The sequence below is a fragment of the Nomascus leucogenys genome, chromosome 11 (genome assembly GCF_006542625.1).
Source record: "Nomascus leucogenys isolate Asia chromosome 11, Asia_NLE_v1, whole genome shotgun sequence".
NCBI classification, from domain to species: domain Eukaryota; kingdom Metazoa; phylum Chordata; class Mammalia; order Primates; family Hylobatidae; genus Nomascus; species Nomascus leucogenys.
Genome location: NC_044391.1, coordinates 45,059,029 through 45,080,000, shown reverse-complemented (window position 1 = coordinate 45,080,000; position 20,972 = coordinate 45,059,029). Strand labels below are relative to the sequence as shown.

Sequence of the window (20,972 nt, the reverse complement as noted above, 5' to 3'; positions counted from 1 at the left end):
TTGGGGCTGGCATTGAGGCTAGGAGGTGTTCTGGGGATGCCGCTTGCCTGGAGGCTCTCGCCCCGCTGCCAAATCCCTTCACGGTGCCGGGCGATCCCTGCAGCCGTACGCGGACCCGGTGCACGACCCCACCTGGCGCTGGTGGGAGAACAACAAACAAGACCAGGTAGGCGGAGCGGATTGGGAGCCGGGAAAGGGGCGGCGCCCGGACACCCCTCACCGTGCCCCCACCCCCGGCGCTGACTCTGCCCCGCGCATCCGGTACCCCAGGATTACTACTTCTTCCTGGCGAGCAACTGGCGAAGCGCGGGCGGCGTGTCCATAGAAATGGACAGCTACGAAAAGATCTACAACCTCGAGTCCGCGTACGAGCTGCCGGAGCGCATTTTCCTGGACAAGGGCACTGAGTACAGCTTCGCCATCTTCCTGTCGGCGCAGGGCCACTCGTTCCGGACGCAGGCAGAACTCGGTCTGCGCGGGGCCAGAGTGGAGCCCGAAGGGCGGGGCGAGGGCTGCCGGAATCTGGGAGCCTGGGGGGTGGGGACACCATCGGAGGGGCGGGGCCTGTGAGGGAGACCTTAACCCCGTTTACTGCCCGAGACAGGCAGCGCCTTCCAGCTGCGTAGCCAGGTGGACGTGGGCGTGGTGCTGGCCGACCCCGGCTGCATCGAGGCCTCGGTGAAGCAGGAGGTCCTGATTAATCGCAACTCGGTGCTATTTTCGGTGAGGCCGCCCGGGGAGTTGGGATCAAGGGAGTTTTTTTTTTTTTTTTTTTTTTTTTTTTTTTTTTTTTTTTTTTTTGAGACAGGGTCTTGCTCTGTCGCTCAGGCTGGAGTGCCAGTGGAGCGATCACTGCATTCTTGCCCTCCTGGGCTCAAACGATCCTCCTCCCTCAACCTCCTGAGTAGCTGGGACTGCAGGCATGCGCCACAGTGCCCAGCGAAGTTTTTTTTTTCTTTTGAGACGGAGTCTTGCTCTGTCGCCCAGGCTGGAGTGCAATGGCACGATCTCGGCTCACTGCAACCTCTGCCTCCCAGATTCAACCGAGTCTCCTGCCTCAGCCTCCCTAGTAGCTGAGATTACAGGTGCACGCCACTACACCCAGCTAATTTTTTGTATTTTTAGTAGCGATGAGGTTTTACCATGTTGGCCAGGCTGGTCTTGAACTCCTGACCTCAAATGATCTGCCCACTTCGGCCTCCCAAAGTGCTGGGATTACAGGCGTGAGCCACTGCACCCAGCCGTAACTTTTTATTTTTTGTAGAGACGGGGGTCTCCCTATGTTGCCCAGGCTGGTCTCGAATTCCTGGGCTCAAGAGATCCTCACGCCTCGGCGTGAGGTGTGAGGTGTGAGGCATGAACCACCCTGTGCTTGGCCCCGTTAGCCTATTCCTGAGTAGAAAATTGAAGCCTTCCGTTCTCCTACCAGCCACCACCTCGCCCCAGCTATGGGTTATTTGAACTGTTTGTTGGACTTTGGGGAGATCTGTTCAACCCTTCATTTCTGCCTCTCCCCTCCTTCAACCCCAGATTACACTCAAGGATAAAAAGCTTTGCTATGACCAGGGCATTAGTGGACATCACCTTATGAAGACTTCCATGACGGTCAATGTGAGGTCCAAGCCTGGAAGGGAGGGTGCAGGATGGTGGGAAAGTCTGGGCTGGCGGGGATCACCATCTTCACCTGCTCCTACCCGTAGGTGGTGGGTTCATCCGGGCTCTGCTTCCAGGAAACGCACCTGGGGCCCCGTATGCAAGTATTGGAGCTTGGGATACTGGGCCCTGGGAGGGGAAGGTTGGGGTTGGGTCTCAACAGGGCTAATCCCCCTGAGAATCCCACTAATGCATTCATAATTTTCTTTCTTCTCATTCTTTCTCAACATTCAACCCACTGCCACCCACTAACTCCTTTCATTCTTTTTTCTTTGAGACGGAGTTTCGCTCTTGTTGCCCATGCTGGAGTGCGGCGGCGCCGTCTTGGCTCACTGCAACCCCCGCCTCCTTCGCTCAAGTGATTATCCTGCCTCAGCCTCCTGAGGAGCTGGGATTATAGGTGCCCGCCACCACGGCTGGCTAATTTTTTGTATTTTTAGTGGAGACAGAGTTTCTCCATGTTGGCCAGGCTGGTCACAAACTCCTGAACTCAAATGATCCACCCGCCTCAGCCTCCCAAAGTGCTGGGATTCCAGGCGTGAGCCACCATGCCCGGCCTAACTCCTTTCAGTCATTCATGTTTTCAGAAAGGGCCACCTTCCCAGTTGTGCAGGTTGCACACAAGCTGGTATGTTCCCTCTGATAACTTTTCTGCAGAGGGAGAATAGAGTGAGCAACAGGGCCTTTTTTTTTTTTTTTTTTTTTTTTAAACGAACTCTCGCTCTTGTCCCCCAGGCTGGAGTGCAATGGCGCAATCTTGGCTCACTGCAACCTCCACCTCCCGGGTTCAAGTGATTCTCCTGCCGCAGCCTCCTAAGTAGCTGGGATTACAGGTGCATACCACCATGCCCAGCTAATCTTTTGTATTTTAAGTAGAGACGGAGTTTCACCGTGTTGGCCAGGCTAGTCTCGGACTCCTAACCTCAGGTGATCTGCCAGCCTCGGCCTCCCAAAGTGCTGGGATTACAGGCATGAGCCACTGCGCCTGGCCTAGGGCCACTTTTTGCAGTTGGCACAAAGGTGGCAGAAGGGCTGGCCTGGCCCTGCTTTCACATGTCTCTCTTCTTCTGCCCACTCACACATTCCTCATTCAGTTCTTTGGGTTCTTGGTTCTTCACTTGCTTATACATGTGATGTCGTCTTTGCTCGGGGCAGACACTGAGGCTCAGAGAGGTGCAGAGTAACCCAGGGAGCTAATAAGTGGTAGAGGAGGGGCGTGCCCTAGAGTTCTTGTTCTCACCCACTTCCCTACCCACTCCCTGGCATGTAGATCCTGGTGTTCCTCCCTCCTGGCTTAGAATGACCTTGGGCAGTCAAAAGGGGTTGTAACAGCCCCCACCTCCTTAGAGTACATGAGATTTCATGTGCTAGACTGAATAAACAAGGAGGAAGTGTGACTGCATCAGGGTGGGCAAGGGGGAATGTGGCGGGATGAGCTCAGAGCAGTGATGGGGCAGAGTAAGTGGAGCCTCATGGGCCATGGTAGGTGAGCTGGCTCCTCGGGAGGGCTCCAAGCAGAGGAGGGACTCGGGTGTCCCCAGGGCCCATCTGGCTGCATGGGGTGGGGGGACATCGATGAGGGGACTGGAAGCAGGGAGACTCTGGAGGAGACAAGGTTGGACAAAACAGGGTGGGGGCAAAGGAGTTGGAGGTTTAGGGGAGAGAACAGGGAGGCTCTCGGTCTTTTTTTTTTTTAATTTTTTGAGACAGAGTCCTGCTCTGTCACCCAGGCTGGAGTGCAGTGGTGCAGTCTTCGCCTCTACCTCCCTGGTTCAAGCGATTCTCCTGCCTCTGCCTCCTGAGTAGCTGGGATTACAGGCATGCACCACCACACCCAGCTAATTTTTTGTATTTTTAGTAGAGACAGGGTTTTGCTATGCTGGCCAGGCTAGTCTCGAACTCCTGGACTCAAGTGATCGGTCTCCTGAAGTTCTGGGATTACAGGCATGAGCCACTGCACCAGGCCGTTTTAATGATATTAATGACCATATTGCCCTTGGCGGTGAGGGAGAGCCAGGCAGCTGGTGGTGGTGTTTGTGGGAGGGGGACTCTCCTTCCTGCCCCTCACCCCTCCAGGGGACTGAGGAGACCCTGGCCACCCCCGTGAGCCTTTTTTCCTCCCACCGAGGGCAACCTGATGGTGCCAGTGTTCATTGGCTGTCCCCCAGGCAAGCGCCTGGCCTTCGACATCACCTACACGCTGGAATACAGCCGCCTGAAGAACAAACACTACTTTGACTGCGTTCACGCGAACCCCGAGATGCCCTGCTTTCTCTTCCGGGACAGTGTGTATCCAGTCCCTTCCCCTGCACAGTTCACTGCCCTCTTGCCCCCACCACTTTGCATTCTCCCTCCCCACTCCTCTCCCCGCAGGCTACCCACCCTTTTTCCTGTGGCATCTCACTTTCCCCCCTCTCTGTCCTCAGCTTCTCGGGCCAAGCTAATTTCTTCTTCTGGTCTCAACCCCCTCCAACCCCATAGTTTTCTACCCCTTCTTCTTGATTCAAGATTTGGTGACGGGAGACTCCGGCAGTTTCCAGGGCAGGTAAAGGCGTGGCCAGCTTGCAGCTAGGCAGGTGGAGGGAGTGGAAGGGGATGGGTGCAGGTCTGGAGACCCAGAGGCCAGTCCGTGTGCACTTCTGTCCCTGGTAGCTACGTGCTGCTGGTGGTGGGTGGCGGGCCCACAATGGACAGCCTCAAGGACTACAGCGAGGATGAAATCTACCGCTTCAACAGCCCCCTGGACAAGTAATCCCCGCGGGGCCCCACGTGTAATCGGCCTTGCTTCCCTTGGAGGCCTTTCCCACTTCCAAGCCAAGCCCACCTCACAAGCCCCCGCCTCTGCATCTCAGGCCCTGCCCACAGTGGGGCTCTTAGGATCCCACAGGCAAGCTCCTGCCCGCCCCCTAATACCACGCTCCCTGCACATAAGACCCCGCCCCCTGCACCCACCTCTGGCCTCCCTCCACACTGACCACTGAGGCCATACCTCCCCCACACCGCCCCCAACCCCTGGCTGAGATGACCTGGGCCTGCACAGGACCAACAGCCTTATCTGGACCACGAGGACCACAAGGACCACCAAAGACTCGGCCTTCCACATCATGTCCCACGAGAGCCCGGGCATCGAGTGAGTGCGTAGCCTGGCCCTCTTGGCCCCCATCTGTCAGTAGTCCATCGGGCCCACCTATCCTTTCTGCGCCTAGGAGGCCTTTTGATCCCCAAGTCACACTGACTGCCTTTGTGTTACTTAAATGGGGCTGAACTTTGCACAAGTTGAAGTCTCTGCCTGGAATGCTGCTCCCTCCGACTCTCTTCAGGCCTTAGGAAGATGCCCCTTCAGCCAGGAGGACTTTTCTGTTTCAGGATGGGACAATTGTCCCTTCATGGCTCCCATGGCCTCCTGGGGCTCTCCCATCCCAGCCCTGAGCCCCCTACCTATGCGTCCCCATCCCAGAGTGGACAGCTCTGGGCAGTCACTGTCTGGTGTGGGGTCTGTCTCTCCTCCAGAACTGGGTCCTGAATAGACTCATAAATTTGTTTTTATTTTTATTTTTGAGATGGAGTTTCACTCTTTGTTGCCCAGGCTGGAATGCAATGGCACGATTTCAGCTCACTGCAACCTCCACCTTCTGGGTTCAAGCGATTCTCCTGTCTCAGCCTCCTGTTTGTTTATTTTTTGAGACAGGCTCCCTCTGTGGCCCACCAGGCTGGAGTGCAGTGGCGCAATCTCAGCTCACTGCAACCTCTCCCTCCCAGGTTCAAGCAATTCTCCTGCCTCAGCCTCCCAAGTAGCTGGGATTACAGGCACCCGCCACCATGCCTGGCTAATTTTTGTATTTTTAGTAGGGATGGGGTTTCACCATGTTGGTCAGGCTGGTCTTGAACTCCTGACCTCAGGTGATCCACCTGCCTCAGCCTCCCAAAGTACTGGGATTACAGGCGCATGCCACCATGCCCGTTTCATTTTTGTATTTTTTTTTTCTAGTAGAGACAGGGTTTCACCATGTTGGCCAGGCTGGTTAACATAGCATTTATTGAATGAAAGAATGAACAAATGAGTAAATCAATTCGTGGCAGGCATTTATTGATATTTGAATGGGAGTATTAATGAATGAATAAAACAATGGAGAAACAAATTCATAGATAGGGGCTCAATAAGTTTCATTCAATGAAAGGAAAAAAATGAAGCCATGAGCAAATGAAGGCAGTGAATGAATGAACAACTTGCGCCTAGTCAGAATTTAACCTGCTTTATTTTTTATTTTTTATTTTTATTTATTTTTTTGAGAAGAGTCTTGCTCTGTCACCCAGGCTGGAGTGCAATAGTGCAATCTCAGCTCACTGCAACCTCTGCCTCTTGGGTTCAAGTGATTCTCCCAACTCAGCCTCCTGTGTAGCTGGGATTACAGGTGCATGCCACCATGCCCCACTAATTTTTGTATTTTTTTGTAGAGACGGGGTTTCACCATGTTGGTCAGGCTGGTCTTGAACTCCTGACCTCAAGTGATCCACCTGCCTCAGCCTCCCAAAGTGCTGGGATTATAGGTGTGAACCACCATGCCCGGCCTAACCTGCATTTATTGGGTAATGAATAAAGAAGGGAATAAAGGAAAGATGTGACTTTGTACCTAGTAAGTGCTCAAGCTATATCTATGGGATAAAGGAATGAAGGGAGCAAAGAATGAATAAGGAGTTGGCACATGATAGGTACACAGCCTGTAATCTAGATGGATGCACAGTGACAGAGGAATTGACAGATGGAGGCGTGAAGGCAGGAGGAAATGAATGAGTGGACAACCTGTGGCACAGTAGGCGTTCAGTCAGCATGACTGAATGAGTGAATGAAGGAATGAATGAGGGAAGGCATGAGATCGCACCCATTTGGTCCTCACCGAGAATGTTGGGGTGGAGGAAGAAATTGGGAGTTGGCACAGACTAGGCATGGTTGGTAGTGCAACTGCCTGATCTTTGGCTCGCAGGTGGCTCTGTCTGGAGAACGCCCCATGCTATGACAATGTTCCCCAAGGCATCTTCGCCCCTGAATTCTTCTTCAAGGTGTTGGTGAGCAATAGGTGAGCCAGGCAAGTGGCCCAGGTGCGGGTCAGGGGCTGCCCATGGAATGCCTGGTTTCTCCTCTAATCCTGGATCCCCTCCCAACCCCCGCAGAGGAGTGGACACGAGCACCTACTGCAACTACCAGCTCACCTTCCTGCTGCACATCCACGGGCTACCACTCAGTCCCAAGCGGGCCCTTTTCATCGTCATGGTGAGTGGCTGTCCGGGAGCTGCCCTACTGGGTGGGCAGGGGTCCACGCCTCCACACCTATGCTTGTTATACCTTCGCTCATTCATCCCTTCATTCACTCATCTAGTCATGCTGACTGAACGCCTGCCATGCCACAGGCTGTCTACTCATTCATTTCCTCCTGCCGTCACGCCTCCATCTGTCAATTTCCCTGTCACTGTGGATCCAGATTGTGGACTGTGTACCTTATCATGTGCCAACTCCTTATTCATTCTTTGCTCCCTGCAGGTGTCGGCCAGCGTGTGTGTGGGCCTGGTGATCTTCTACATCGCCTTCTGCCTCCTGTGGCCCCTTGTGGTGAAGGGCTGCACGATGATCCGGTGGAAGATAAACGACATCATTGCCTCAGAATCCTACTACACCTACGCCTCCATTTCCAGAATCTCGAGCATGCCATCTCTGAGACATTCCAGGATGGGCTCCATGTTCAGCTCCAGGATGACAGAGGACAGGGCTGAACCCAAGGAAGCCGTGGAGAGACAGTTGATGACCTGAGTGTCCCGCCTGCCCCAGCGCCCAGTCACTGTCACGCCTCCCCTACGAGGCCCATCTTGAAGATGCAGCCTGTCACCCAGCCCAGGCCTCTCTGTTTTGCTTGATGTTTACTTCTCGTTCAGACTCAAATAAAGCCTTTTTTCAGGACCAGCAGTGGGCTCTCTTAAGAGCTCGAGTTCAGAAGGTTTGTACCAGCTTAGCTGCACATTAAAATATCAAAAACCTGGCTGGGCACAGTGGCTCATGCCTGTAATCCCAGCACTTCGGGAGGCCGAAGCAGGCAGATCACTTGAGGTCAGGAGTTTGAGACCAGCCTGGCCCACATGGTGAAAACCTGTAACCCTGTCTCTACTAAAAATACAAAAAATTAGCTGGGCATGATGGTGCGTACCTGTAATTCCAGCTACTTGGGAAGCCGAGACAGGATAATCCCTTGAACCTGGGAGGCAGAAGTTGCAGTGAGCCAAGATTGCGCCACTGCACTCCAGCCTGGGCAATAGACCAAGACTCCGACTGAATAAAACAATAAATAAAACATCAAAAGCCTTCTAGGCCACCTGTTAAATAGTGGCTTCTCTGTATGCCTGTTGGCTGAGCCTCTCCCCAGGGTGCCCCAGACCTCCCTGTGGTCCAGCAGGATCCTCCACAATCCAGGCCCATTGCTATGGCCGACCATCTGTTCTGATTGTTCAGTGTTAAATATTTTGAATGTCAACACCTATCTAATGTCTTAAGGAGGGGACCCTGGAGACGTCAGGATTCTTATTTTAGTTGCAAGTAGCAAATATTTCCCTTAATATGGTCTACATGAAAATGGTAATTTACAGGCTTCAGGTATAGTTTGATCCAGAAGTCCCAAGGTCCACATGATTCAGCCTTTATTTCTCTGTACTTTTTTCTTCTCTGTCCTCCTCTGAGTGCAGTCTCTGACCTCAGGACAACTCCCTTCACCATCTGAGGCTAGTTATACAGTCCATAATCTGGATGCATGCGTAGTGACCAATGAATTGACAGATGGAGGCATGAAGGCAGGAGGAAATAAATGAGTAAAAAAATAAAAAAAATGCCCTGTTGCATGGTAGGCATTCGGTCAGCATTAATAGATGAATGAATGAAGGAGCGAATGAGGAAAGGTATGAGATTGCACCTAGTTGGTGCTCACCCAGAGTGTTGGGTTGGAGGAATAAATCGGGGTTGGCATCGACTAGGCATGGTTGGTAGCACAAAAACCTGATGAAATTTGACAATAACAAGAGTTGGCAACACTCGTGTGTAAGGACTGCTGGCTAAGGTTGTTTCCACCACCAAGATTCTATCGAGTCACCTCATGGTCCAGGTGAACACATCATAATCCTGTATCAGTCAAGTCAACATGTTATTTAAATATCACCATCTGCATTTCCAGCCAAGATAGAGTGACGGAGACTGGATTTCCCCTCATACTTGAAACTATTTATTTTTTTTTGAGATGGAGTCTCGCTCTGTTACCCAGGCTGGAGTGCAGTGGTGTGATCTCGGCTCATTGCAACCTCCACCTCCTGGGTTCAAGCGATTCTCCTGCCTCAGCCTCCTGAGTAGCTGGGACTACAGATGCATGCCACCATGCCTGGCTAATTTTTTGTATTTTTAGGGTAACACGGTTTTTGTAACATGGGTTTCACCGTGTTAGCCAGACTGGTCTGCATCTCCTGACCTCGTGATCTGCCCGCCTCAACCTCTGGAAGTGCTGGGTTTACAGGCATGAGCCACCTGGCCTGGCCGTATCATCGATGTATTTTGTTTATTTGTGTCTTTTTTTTTTTGAGACGGAGTTTTGCTCTTGTTGCCTAGGCTGGAGTGCAATGGTGCGATCTTCGCTCACTGCAACCTCCGCCTCCCAAGTTCAAGTGATTCTCCTGCCTCAGCCTCCCGAGTGAGTAACTGGGATTGCAGGCACCCACCATGCCTGGATAGGTAATTTTTTGTATAGTAGAGACGGAGTTTCACCATGTTGGCTAGGCTGGTCTCAAACTCCTGACCTCAGGTGATCCACCCACTTCAGCCTCCCAAAGTGCTGAGATTACAGGCATGAGCCACCGCACCCGGCGATCATTTTTGTTTAAAACATTGTTTAATGCCACAACTTCTTTCACATATTAATTTACTCATTAATTCAACACATATATAATTTCTTTCCTTTTTTTTTTTTTTTGAGCACAGTCTCGCTCTGTCACCCAGGCTGGAGTGCAATGGCGATCTCAGTTCACTGCAACCTCTGCCTCCCGGGTTCAAGTGCTTCTACTGCCTCAGCCTCCCAAGTAGCTGGGACTACAGACATGCACCACCACGCCCAGCTAATTTTTGGTATTTTTACATTTATTTATTTATTTATTGTCTCTGAGATGGAGTCTCACTCTGTCACCCAGGCTGGAGTGCAGCGGCACAATCTCAGCTCACTACAAGCTGGTCTCTTGGGTTCAAGCGATTCTCCTGCCTCAGGCTCCTGAGTATCTGGGATTACAGGTGCGTGCCACCACGCACAGCTGATTTTTTTTTTTTTTTTGTATTTTCAGTAGAGATGGGGTTTCGCCATGTTGGCTAGGCTGGTCTCGAACTCCTGACCTCAAGTGATCTACCTGCCTCGGCTTCCCAAAGTGCTGGGATTACAGGCATGAGCCACCGTGCCCGGCCAACAAATATTTATTGACTGTCCACTAATATTTGCCAAGCACTGAGATATTGGGAATTCAGTAGTGAAAGAAATCGTCCTGCCTTCATGGAGATGACATTCTAAATGGTGGAGATGGAGAGTGAGAGTCGGGTTTGAGAAAAACGTGCTGTCCAGGTGCAGTGGCTCACATCTGTAATCCCAACACTTTGAGACATCAAGGCAGGAAGATCGCTTGAGCTCAGGAGTTCGAGACCAGCCTAGTCAGTATAATGAGACTCTGTCTCTACAAAAAATTTAATTTTTTTTTAAAAAGAGGGAAAAAGTGATGTTGAATGTGCAGGTGTAATTATCAATCAATGGAGGAAGGAGAAGTTGGTATAAGAAGTTGTGAATACTGGCCAGGCAAGGTGGCTCATGCCTGTAATCCCAGCACTTTGGGAGGCCAGGGCCTGGGGAATCACCTGAGATCAGGAGTTGGAGACCAGCCTGACCAACATGGTGAAACCCTGTCTCTACTAAACATACGAAAACTAGCCAGGCGTGGTGGCACGTGCTTGTAATCCCAGCTACTTGGGAGACTAGGGCAGGAGAATCACTTGAACCCAGGAGGCGGAGGATGCAGTGAGCCAAGATCGCTCCATTGCACTCCAGCCTGGGCAACAAGAGCTAAACTCCGTCTCAAAAAAAAAAAAAAAAATTGTGAATCCTCCACTTACATATGACATTTAAAGCCATAGAGCTGGATGAGTTTTGTAACTAGTTAGTTCATATAAGCTTGGGAAAAAAATGTGGAAGGATGCATTGAAAAAGAGACTGGAGAGGGAGTCCCAGGTACACATCCTAGCTGTTAGTCCTTTGGAAGGTTACCCAGCCTCTCAGTCTGTCTATAAAATGAGAATAACACAGCTCTCCAAATGGCACGACATCGCTACCTTTTGGCTTGGAGACGCTGCCCCGAAGGCGGAACCTCCAGGACAGTTACGTAGCGTCCCGAGCACTCAGACTGAAGCCAGGGCAGCCATGTTCATTACTGGAACCGTGAGGTGGGTGGGGGTTGCGCTGAGACAGCTGTCATTTTCAGTTAGGGCAAAAGCCAACTTCCGGTCACCATCTTGAGTGACGACAGAGGCGGAGCTCCAACTGACATGTTCATTAAGGGCAGGGCTCCGAGGGCGCCACCTCGAGAGCGGCGGCGGGCTATCCGGGGCGGGCTGAGGCAGGTTGTAGCCCCGCCCCGGGCCTTGGGCTCCACCTCTCGGCCCCACTTCCGCCGGGCGAGCATTTGTAGGCGGCGCTGCCGTAAATCAGGCGGTCGGCTTGCCGCATCACGCAAGATGGCGGCCACGGCGGTAAACGGGGCGGCAGGCTTCTCGAGCTCCGGGCCCGCGGCGACTTCGGGCGCTGTCCTGCAGGCCGCGACCGGCATGTACGAGCAACTCAAGGGCGAGTGGAACCGTAAAAGCCCCAATCTTAGCAAGTGCGGGGAAGAGCTGGGCCGACTCAAGGTAAGGTCGGCAGGCCCAGGAAACCGAGTGTTGCGGGCGTGGGGGGCGCTACGAGGTGTCTGGACCCAACCAAGTACCGGGCCGCGGAAGCCACCTCGGTGCCAGCGAGACTGAGGCGGGCTGGGGGATCCGATGGGGCGAAAGATTTGGAACAGCCAAATTGGGGACTCGGAGGGCGTCAAGAAGCGAGAGAGGGACAGGGCGCGGTGGTGGTCACGCCTGTAATCGCAGCACTTTGGGAGGCCGAGGCGGGGGAGCATCGCTTCAGCCCAGGAGTTCAAGATCAGCCTGAGCAACATAGCGAGACTCTGTCTCTACATTTTTTTTCTTTTAAGTGAGAGATGACTGGAATGGACCCACACGGGAGTGGTGGGGGAATGATTGAAAGACTCGTGACGGCAGAACTGAGTGAGGAGTTAGATTTTTGGTGCTTGGAGGCTTAACTGGTCGGAGTGGCAGGATTGGGGTTCGGGCATTTCTAATGGTGGATTCCAGGCAAGACCAAGTGGGAAATGAGGACGGCCCAGAGTGATAAAAGAGTGAGGCTGAAAAGGTGGGCTGTGTAGAGGGTGTGTGGTTAAGACCAGGCTAGGTTAGGATCTGAGAGATCTGGGGCTTAGGCTCGCATCTGTGGGGAGAGGGGGCAGCCTAGTTGTGAAGGCAGGACTGAACCTAGAAGAAATATTCTTACAAGTAGAGAACAAGAATACGGGGCTCAGAGTGCTTCAGACCAAACATGTGTTGGGAGGGAGTGTAAATCCAGTGGCTTGGAACAAGCTGCTGAGCCTGCTAAGGAAAGATGTATGGGCTGAACTGTGGGGGGAGATTTGGACCACCCCCTCCCAGATATAGATTTTGGGGATAGCCCAGCTACCCCTTCCCCAAAAGATTGTGGGGAAGATCAGCCAAGAATGGAATGTACTTCTGTCCCCACCGCCGCGTGATTCCACTGGGTCAGGCACTGAGTGTCCCTCCTTGTTTCCCCAGTGGGGCTATTAATAATTGTAATGTGATGTAATCTTAAATGGGCATGTGTTGCGTGCTCAGGCCCTGTTCTGAGTGCTTTATGAGAAAGGATTCCTCATGAGTCAGGATGATGATTAGCTCCATTTTCCAGGTGGGAAGACCAAAGCGTAGAGCAGGTAAGTCATCTGTATTTGAATTCTCTTCTTTTCTTTCTTCCCTTCTTCCCTTCCCCATCAGCTAGTTCTTCTGGAGCTCAACTTCTTGCCAACCACAGGGACCAAGCTCACCAAACAGCAGCTAATTCTGGCCCGTGAGTGTCACTGGGGTTGGTGGGGGTGATGATCTGGGGGTCATGGCAGGAATGGTAGCACTGGTGGTTGGGGAAGAGACCTCAGTCACCTCCTGAGAGCTCACTCTGTCACCCACAGGTGACATACTGGAGATCGGGGCCCAATGGAGCATCCTACGCAAGGACATCCCCTCCTTCGAGCGCTACATGGCCCAGCTCAAATGCTACTACTTTGATTACAAGTGAGAATGGGCCCTGCCCCCAATCGGGGGGTGGTTGTATGGCAGCTCTTTTATTTCTGGAGCTCTGGCCACTTGGGTCTTCTTCCTTCATCTGGGAGCTCCTCCTGGCTTAGTTCTGTCCTCTGGCTGCAGGGTCAGGGGTTGGCTTGGAGGTCCTGAAACTTGGCTAGACTAGTCAGTCTCCCCCTACCCATTCCCACATTGCACCCCCTCTGCCCAGTGGGGCTGCCATCACCTTTCACTTGTCCTGGCCCCAGCGTTGCCCCTCTGACTCAAACCCCTGTGGCAGCCAGTAGGATCATGTGACACTAAAATTTGACACTGTCCATACCCTGCTCAGAACCTGCCATGGCTCTTCATGGTCCTCAGGCACAAGACCAAGTTCTTTCCTGTGGCTTCCAGTGCAGTTCCAGCTCCCACCCCTCTGCCTGTGCCTGCCCATCCCAGCCCTTGCTCTCACTGGACTGTGAGCTTTCTAAAGGCAGAGCCTGGAACTGTCTCGGTTACTGCTGTGTCCTTAGCATGGCCTACCACAGGGCCAGGCCCAGAAGAGGGACTCACTGGATATGTGTTGAATGTAAAACTGAATGATACCTGCACAGATTAATGATTGGGAATTTGACATCAGACAAACCTGGCTTTGAAATGTCTAGCCGCTTCCTGATTATGAGGTTTGGGCAAATGACTTTACCTCTCTCAGTTTCCCTGTTAAATTAGGGAGTGGCGATTCTTTTATTTATTTATTTTTGGAGACAGGGTCTTGCTGTGTTGCCCAGGCTGGAGTGCAGTGGTGCAGTCAGTCATGCCTCACCACAGCCTTGACCTCCTGGGCTCAAGTGGTACTCCTACCTTAGCCTCTCAAGTAGCTAAGGCTACAGGTGCACACCACCACTCCTGGCTCTTTTATTTTAATTTTTTGTAGAGATGGGGGTCTCACTTTGTTGCCCAGGCTGGTCTCGAACTCCTGGCCACAAGTGATCCTCCTGCCTTGGGCTCCCAGAGTGTTGGGATTACAGGTGTTGAGTCATTGCATCTGACTCCAATAACTTTTTTTTTTTGAGACGGAGTTTCACTCTTGTTGCCCAGCCTGGAGTGCAGTGGTGCAATCTCGGCTCACCACAACCTCTGCCTCCCGGGTTCAAGCGATTCTCCTGCCTCAGTCTCCCAAGTAGCTGGGATTACAGGCATGTGCCACCACGCCCGGCTAATTTTTGTATTTTTAGTAGAGACAGGGTTTCTCCATGTTGGTCAGGCTGGTCTCGAACTCCTGACCTCAGGTGATCCGCCCACCTCAGCCTCCCAAAGTGTTGGGATTACAGGCGTGAGCCACCATGCCCGGCCAATAACTCTTTTTTTTTTTTTTTAAGACGGAGTCTCACTCCGTCACCCAGGCTAGAGTGCAACAGCCGGATCTCAGCGCACTGCAACCTCCACCTCCCAGGTTCAAGTGATTCTCCTGCCTCAGCCTCCCTCAGCCTCCTGAGTAGCTGGGATTACAGGTGCCCACCACCACGCCCAGCTAAGTTTTGTATTTTTAGTAGAGATGGGGTTTTGCCAGGTTGGCCAGGCTGGTCTTGAACTCCTGACCTCAGGTGATCCACCTGCCTCCGCCTCCCAAAGTGCTCGGATTATAGGTGTGAGCCACTGCGCCTGGCCAGTAACTCTTAATATAATTATAGCTAACACTTCGTGTTTATTTGGGCCAGGTATTGTTCTAATCACCTTACCTGGGTTGAATCGTTTAATTCACTTAACGCTTGTTCATTCAACCCATCTCTACAAAATGGATACTGTGAGGCCGGGCATGATGGCACATGCCTGAAATCCCAGCACTTTGGGAGGCTGAGACAGGAGGATTGCTTGAGCCCAGGATTTCCAGACCTGCCTGGCCAACATGGCGAAATCCTGTCTCTACAAGAAATATTAAAAAATTAGCTGGGCAGGCTGGGCATGGTGGCTTTCACCTGTAGTCCCAGCACTTTGGGAGGCCAAGGCGGGCAGATCATGAGTTCAGGAGATTGAGACCATCCTGGCTAACACGATGAAACCCTGTCTCTAAAAAAAAATACAAAAATTAGCTGGGTGTGGTGGTAGGCGCCTGTAGTCCCAGCTACTCGGGAGGCTGAGGCAGGAGAATGGCGTGAACCTGGGAGGCAGAGCTTGCAGTGAGCCGAGATCGTGCCACTGCACTCCAGCCTGGGCGACAGAGCAAGACTCCGTCTCAAAAAAAAAAAAAAAAAAAAAAAAAAAAAAAAAAAATTAGCTGGGCATGGTGGTGTGCACTTGTATTCCCAGCTACTTTGGAGTCTGAGGTGGGAGGATGGCTTGAGCATGGGAAGTTGAGGCTGCAGTGAGCCTGGATGACAGAGCGAGACCCTGTCTTGGAATTGGAAAAAAAGGGCCAGGCACAGTGGCTCATACCTGTAATCCCAGCACTTTGGGAGGCCGAGGTGGGTGGATCATGAGATCAGGAGTTCGAGACCAGCCTGGCCAGCATAGTGAAACCCCGTCTCTACTAAAAATACAAAAAATTAGCCGGGCATGGTGGCGTATGCCTGTAGTCCCAGCTACTTGGGAGGCTAAGTCAGGAGAATCACTTGAACCCGGCAAGCGGAGGTTGCAGTGAGCCAAGAACGCACCATTGCACTCCAGCCTGGGCAACAGAGAGAGACTCCTTCTCAAAAAATAAATAAATAAAAGGATACTGTGGTGATACCTAGTTTACACTTTGGGAAACCAAGGTTGTCATTTCACTGAAGTGAGGTCACTCTCTTGGGTCAATATGACTCTTGTAAGTGACTTATTCATGCATCTTTGGGCCACAGTTTCCTCATATGAAAACCCAGGACCTGATACCTCTTCAGGAAGATGCATGGGGCAGTTGTGAGGATTCCTGGAGTCTGGGGTAGAGGGCTCGCTAGGCCCCTAAATCCTCCTTAACCTGCTTCCCCGTCCCACGTCCACAGGGAGCAGCTCCCCGAGTCAGCCTATATGCACCAGCTCTTGGGTCTCAACCTCCTCTTCCTGCTGTCCCAGAACCGGGTGGCTGAGTTCCACACGGAGTTGGAGCGGCTGCCTGCCAAGGACATCCAGACCAATGTCTACATCAAGCACCCCGTGTCCCTGGAGCAAGTGAGATGGCAAGGGGCGGGGGAGGACCTGGCCAAAGTGGGTGGTGCAGGGGTGGCCTTAGGAGGGCTTTCCTGAAAGAGTGGCCTGGGTTCACCCATCTTTCCACCCACGGACCCATCCTCTTGTTTTTCCAACAAATACTGTGTGCCCAGCGGTTGTCAGACTGTGCAGTGAGCCAAGCAGGTGAAATTCATGATCTTGTAGTGATGGCACTGGGGTGCAGAAGCAGATAGTAAGCCCGAAGAGTGAGTGGCCTGCGCGGTCTGTCAGATGCCAAGTGCTGTGGAGAAAAGGCAGGAAGGAGAGTGGAGAGGCAGGGACGGGTGATATTTATCTCGGGGAGTCAGAAGGCCTCACTGAAAAGGTGAAATTGGAGAAAGACTTGAAAAGGGTGAGGAACTGGCTCATGCCTGTAATCTCAGCACTTTGGGAGGCTGAGGCAGGAGGACTGCTTGAGCCCAGGAGTTCAAGGCTGCAGTGTGCTATGATCACACCACTTTATTCTAGCCTGGGTGACAGTGAGATTCAGTCTCTATTTAGAAAAAAAATAAATAAAAACAAATTTTTTAAAGAAAACGGTGGCCGTGCCCAGTGGCTCACGCCCATAATCCCAGCACATTGGGAGGCCGAGGCGGGTGGATCACCTGAGGTCAGGAGTTCGAAACCAGCCTGGCCAACATGGTGAAACCCCATCTCTATAAAAATACAAAAATCAGCCGGGCGAGTGGTGGGTGCCTGTAATCCCAGCTACTCGGGAGGCTGAGGCAGGAGAATCACTTGAACCCAGGAGGTGGAGGTTGCAGTGAGCCAAGATTGTGCCATTGCACTCCAGCCTGGGCAACAGGCTCAAAAAAGAAAAGCAAAGAAAAGGGTAAGGAACTGAACCCTGTGGACAGCCAGGCAGAGGGACCAGCCAGTCCAAGTGTCCTGAGGCAGTACTGTGTCTGCTGTGTTCGAAGGACAGCCAAGAAGACAGTGTTTTTGGAACAAAGTGAACAGGGCCAGGGAAAAGCCTTAGGACCTAAGGTTAGGAAGTTGTTCCTGGGGCTGACATCTTGTGGGAGGATTTGGTCAGTGGGGAGAGGATGGGAGAGAGGGCAGTTAGGGCGGGCAGCACAGTTCGGGCAAAGGTGTACAGGGATGAGCCTGTGGTGGAGCCAGCACTCTCTCCTTCCTGGAAAATAGATGGATAATTGGACAGTAGATGAGATAATGAGATGCCAGCCCAGAGCAGGCTTGGGGAGAGGGAGGGAAGGAGGAAGAGGGGGTGAGAGTGTGTGTGTGTGTGTGTGTGTGTGTGTGTGTGTGTGTGTGCGCGCGTGCGCGCGCATAAACCAGCAAGGGCTTTCTGGAAGAGGGGTTACCCAGGGCAGGGGTGTGGCTGTGTGGCAAAGGGTGTTCTGGCAGGGTAGGGATTACAGGGGCACTAGGAGTGATGAGGCCCACACAGGTAGGCCCCTTTGCAGCCTCCTCTTCATTCTCTCTTCTTCCCTTCTTCCCCCTTCCCGGCTTCTGCAGTACCTGATGGAGGGCAGCTACAACAAAGTGTTCCTGGCCAAGGGTAACATCCCCGCCGAGAGCTACACCTTCTTCATTGACATCCTGCTGGATACTATCAGGTGCGTAGCAGGGCCGGGCCCTGTGGAGTTTGGAAAGAACTTGGGCTTGAGTCGGACAGCTCCGAGTCTGAATCTCCTTCCAGCCATTGGTTGTCTGGGTAGGCTAGGTGTGTTTCTCATCCTCCTGGCACCTCAGCTCTCCTTTTCAGTGAATTGGGCCTGGTCATGGGATTGTGGATAATGGCCCTCATCTCACCACCCTTGGCTGTTGACATGTGTGGCCACGTGTGTCAAACCTGAGCATGGAATTGGTTCAGCAGGCAGGGATTGTGCGGCCTGTCTTAGCCCATCTTCCGTCCTAGATACCCAACCAGTGAGTCATGAGACTTCACCTCCGGCCACCAAAACTGTGGAACCCTCAGTTTCCCCTTCTCTAGAATGGGTTGACCAAATCCCAACAGCCCCTTGGGTTACCGTGTTTACAAGTGACATCCCATGGGCAGATGGATGTGACATACAAATCCCTTGAGGAGTAAAAGGGTGTCGAAGTGGTGGCTGAGCTGATGCACTTGGGCAGAGCACCAGATCAGAATGAGTTTCCATGCCTTAGGTGCAAAGGCAAGCCCAGAGGCATTCGAGTGAGGAGTGGTAGCCAGTACCCACTACCCACCGCATGACCTAATCGATGTCGGAGGCGCTCCTCCCCGTCACTGGCTTTTCCCCAGAGCTTACCCCCACCCTCACTACAGTGACTTAATGCCTTGTTCTTTTCCTACTTCGGTGTTGTTCATGGTGCCTCTTGATGGGTACAAGGAACCCCCCAGGATCTATGAAGTGGGGTGCAGCACCCTGGTGATGGGTGTTATGAGAAGAGATGCCCTCATGTGAATCCCAAGCTGGGTTTCAGACCTGAAATCCTGTGGCTGGGAGTGGGATTCAGAGTGTGGGCCCAGGAGTCGGAGATTTCAGTGGGTATCTCCCGTGGCCCTTGCTTGCTTTGCGAGTCTGGTCAAGTTTCTCCCCCTCTGAGCCTTGAATAAAACAGGGCCCCTCACATATTCCTGCCATCAGTGCTGAACTCCAGGGTCAGAGCTGACACATGTCAGGTCTGGGGGGACACGTCCTGGGAGGTTGTCGATGCTCAGTAATGAAGAGCTTCTCATCTTCCCCCAGGGATGAGATCGCTGGGTGCATCGAGAAGGCCTACGAGAAAATCCTTTTCACTGAGGCCACCCGGATCCTCTTCTTCAACACACCCAAAAAGATGACAGACTACGCCAAGAAGGTGGCTGGGGTACAGGGCAAGGGGCCGTGGGACCAAGGGGTGAAGTCACTAACAACAGTGTGGGGTGGCTTAGAGGGACACTGGAACAAGACTGCCCAGGTTTAAGTTCAACTGTGTGACTCTAGGCAAGCTGCCAAAGCTCTCTGAGCATCAGTTTCTCTATCCACAGAATGGGGCTAGATACATGGGTTGAGCTTAGTACCTGGCACCAGCTGGAGGTGGGCGGAGGTGGGCGCTGCACGCATGTTGGCTGCTGTCTTTCTCAAAATTTCTTAGAGGTGGCAGCTTTTTCTGCAAGACTTTGCTTCATTTGGTCTCAGGCGTTTGAGCATGAGCAACGCTTGGTGTTGCAGGAGGAGGGCTGGGACCAGGCTACAGAAGGTGAAATTGGGCTGGGTGCAGTGGCTCACGCGCACCAAGGTGGATCCTCCCACCTAGGCTCACTCTGGGAGGCTGAGGTGGGAGGATCACCTGAGGTCAGGAGTTCAAGACCAGCCTGGTCAACATGGTGAAACCCCATCTCTACTAAAAAATACAAAAACAATTAGCCAGATGTGGTGGCGGGTGCCTGTAATCCCAGCTACTCGGGAGGCTGAGGCAGGAGAATTGCGTGAACCCAGGAGGTGGAGGTTGCAGTGAGCCGAGATCACGCCATTGCACTCCAGCCTGGGTGACAGAGCAAGACTCCGTCTGGAAAAAAAAAAAAAAAAAAGGTGAAATTGAATTTTAGTGATAGTGACAGCTGGTAACTGATCTGTCACTCAGGCCAAACACTATCCTTGGTGCTTTAAAGGTGTTGATTCACCACATCCTCACAGTTAACCCAGAGAGGTGTGTAATTAGGGTCCCAGTCTCAACACAGAGAAACTGAGGCACAGAGAGGTGAAGTTACTTGTCAAGGGTCGTTGGGGTAGAGTACGGTTGGTGAGAAAAGAGAGCATAGGACACTTGGGCAAGTGCTGGCCCCATAGTGTGGGGAAGGAGCCTTTGTGATCACTCTACCCATCTCTAATCCCTCCTTTCCTGCAGCGAGGGTGGGTCCTGGGCCCCAACAACTACTACAGTTTTGCCAGCCAGCAGCAGAAGCCGGAAGACACCACCATTCCCTCCACAGAACTGGCCAAACAGGTCATCGAGTATGCCCGGCAGCTGGAGATGATCGTCTGAGCCCCCCGGGCACTGGGTGGGGCAGGGCACGAGTTATTTAAAACAGTTACACTGCAGGGTTTCGCCCAATAAAGGTGGATGGACATTCCCTCTTCTAGGCCCTTGTCTCCCCAGTTTGGATGGCAGAGAGACAAGTTCTTATTTCTGAAGAACTTGGAGGTTTTGGGGCGCTCAGGAGTTGGAGATAACAGCCTCCAACTGGGTCAGCCTCTGTCTGGTGGGCATTGCTCAGGGTCTCAAACACGGACGCCCACTGTAGGGCCCCAGCAGCACTGTGGCCTGCAGGAGGGCATTGCCCCAGGTAGGGGGACTGTTCTAGCCAGCTGTGGACACACAGGAATGCTGGGCTAGGGTACCAGATTTTTTCAACAAAGGGGGTGAAGTGTCCTATTAAAAAGAATAAATGTTGGCAATGAATTAAACAATTTTTCAAATGACATGTGAAATGGAACCCATCTGTAGGCTGCCAGTTTGAGCCCTTTGTGGAACAAAAGGTGTGGGTCCTGGTGTGGGCTTGTGGGTCCCCCCCTCCCTGAGCCAGCGCATGATTGAGGACCTCCCCGCACACCCCCCAGCCTAGGTTTCCTGCCTTGAAATTCTTGGGAAGGTGTTCAAGGCGCAGGGTCCAAATCTGGCTGAATCCCTTGTGGGATGTGGAAATTTCACAAGTCTTCCAGAGTTAGTTTTCCCAACTGTAAGATGGGAATGATCACTCCTTTGC

The 20,972-nt window shown here is 52.5% G+C and overlaps 2 protein-coding genes across 3 annotated transcripts in view; both read left to right on the top strand.

Moving 5' to 3' along the window:
• CATSPERG (cation channel sperm associated auxiliary subunit gamma) overlaps positions 1-7,606 on the top strand; it is a 35,045-nt gene extending 27,439 nt beyond the window's left edge. For both annotated transcript variants that reach the window (XM_030822233.1, XM_030822232.1), the window contains 12 exons: positions 104-166; positions 271-469; positions 605-723; positions 1,531-1,611; positions 1,701-1,757; positions 3,782-3,938; positions 4,135-4,198; positions 4,306-4,401; positions 4,694-4,783; positions 6,636-6,728; positions 6,823-6,922; positions 7,190-7,606. In XM_030822233.1, coding sequence (XP_030678093.1) covers positions 104-166; positions 271-469; positions 605-723; positions 1,531-1,611; positions 1,701-1,757; positions 3,782-3,938; positions 4,135-4,198; positions 4,306-4,401; positions 4,694-4,783; positions 6,636-6,728; positions 6,823-6,922; positions 7,190-7,456 — 1,386 coding nt within the window. In that variant the 3' untranslated portion in view covers positions 7,457-7,606. The remainder of the gene's footprint in view (positions 1-103; positions 167-270; positions 470-604; positions 724-1,530; positions 1,612-1,700; positions 1,758-3,781; positions 3,939-4,134; positions 4,199-4,305; positions 4,402-4,693; positions 4,784-6,635; positions 6,729-6,822; positions 6,923-7,189) is intronic.
• A 3,585-nt stretch (positions 7,607-11,191) lies between these two features.
• Positions 11,192-20,688, top strand: PSMD8 (proteasome 26S subunit, non-ATPase 8). The gene is made up of 7 exons (XM_003252663.4): positions 11,192-11,611; positions 12,815-12,887; positions 13,006-13,108; positions 16,075-16,240; positions 17,759-17,859; positions 18,973-19,084; positions 20,114-20,688. Exons 1-7 carry the CDS (start codon positions 11,252-11,254, stop codon positions 20,249-20,251), a joined length of 1,053 nt encoding a protein of 350 aa, XP_003252711.1. The 5' UTR covers positions 11,192-11,251; the 3' UTR covers positions 20,252-20,688.
• Positions 20,689-20,972: the final 284 nt, after the last annotated feature.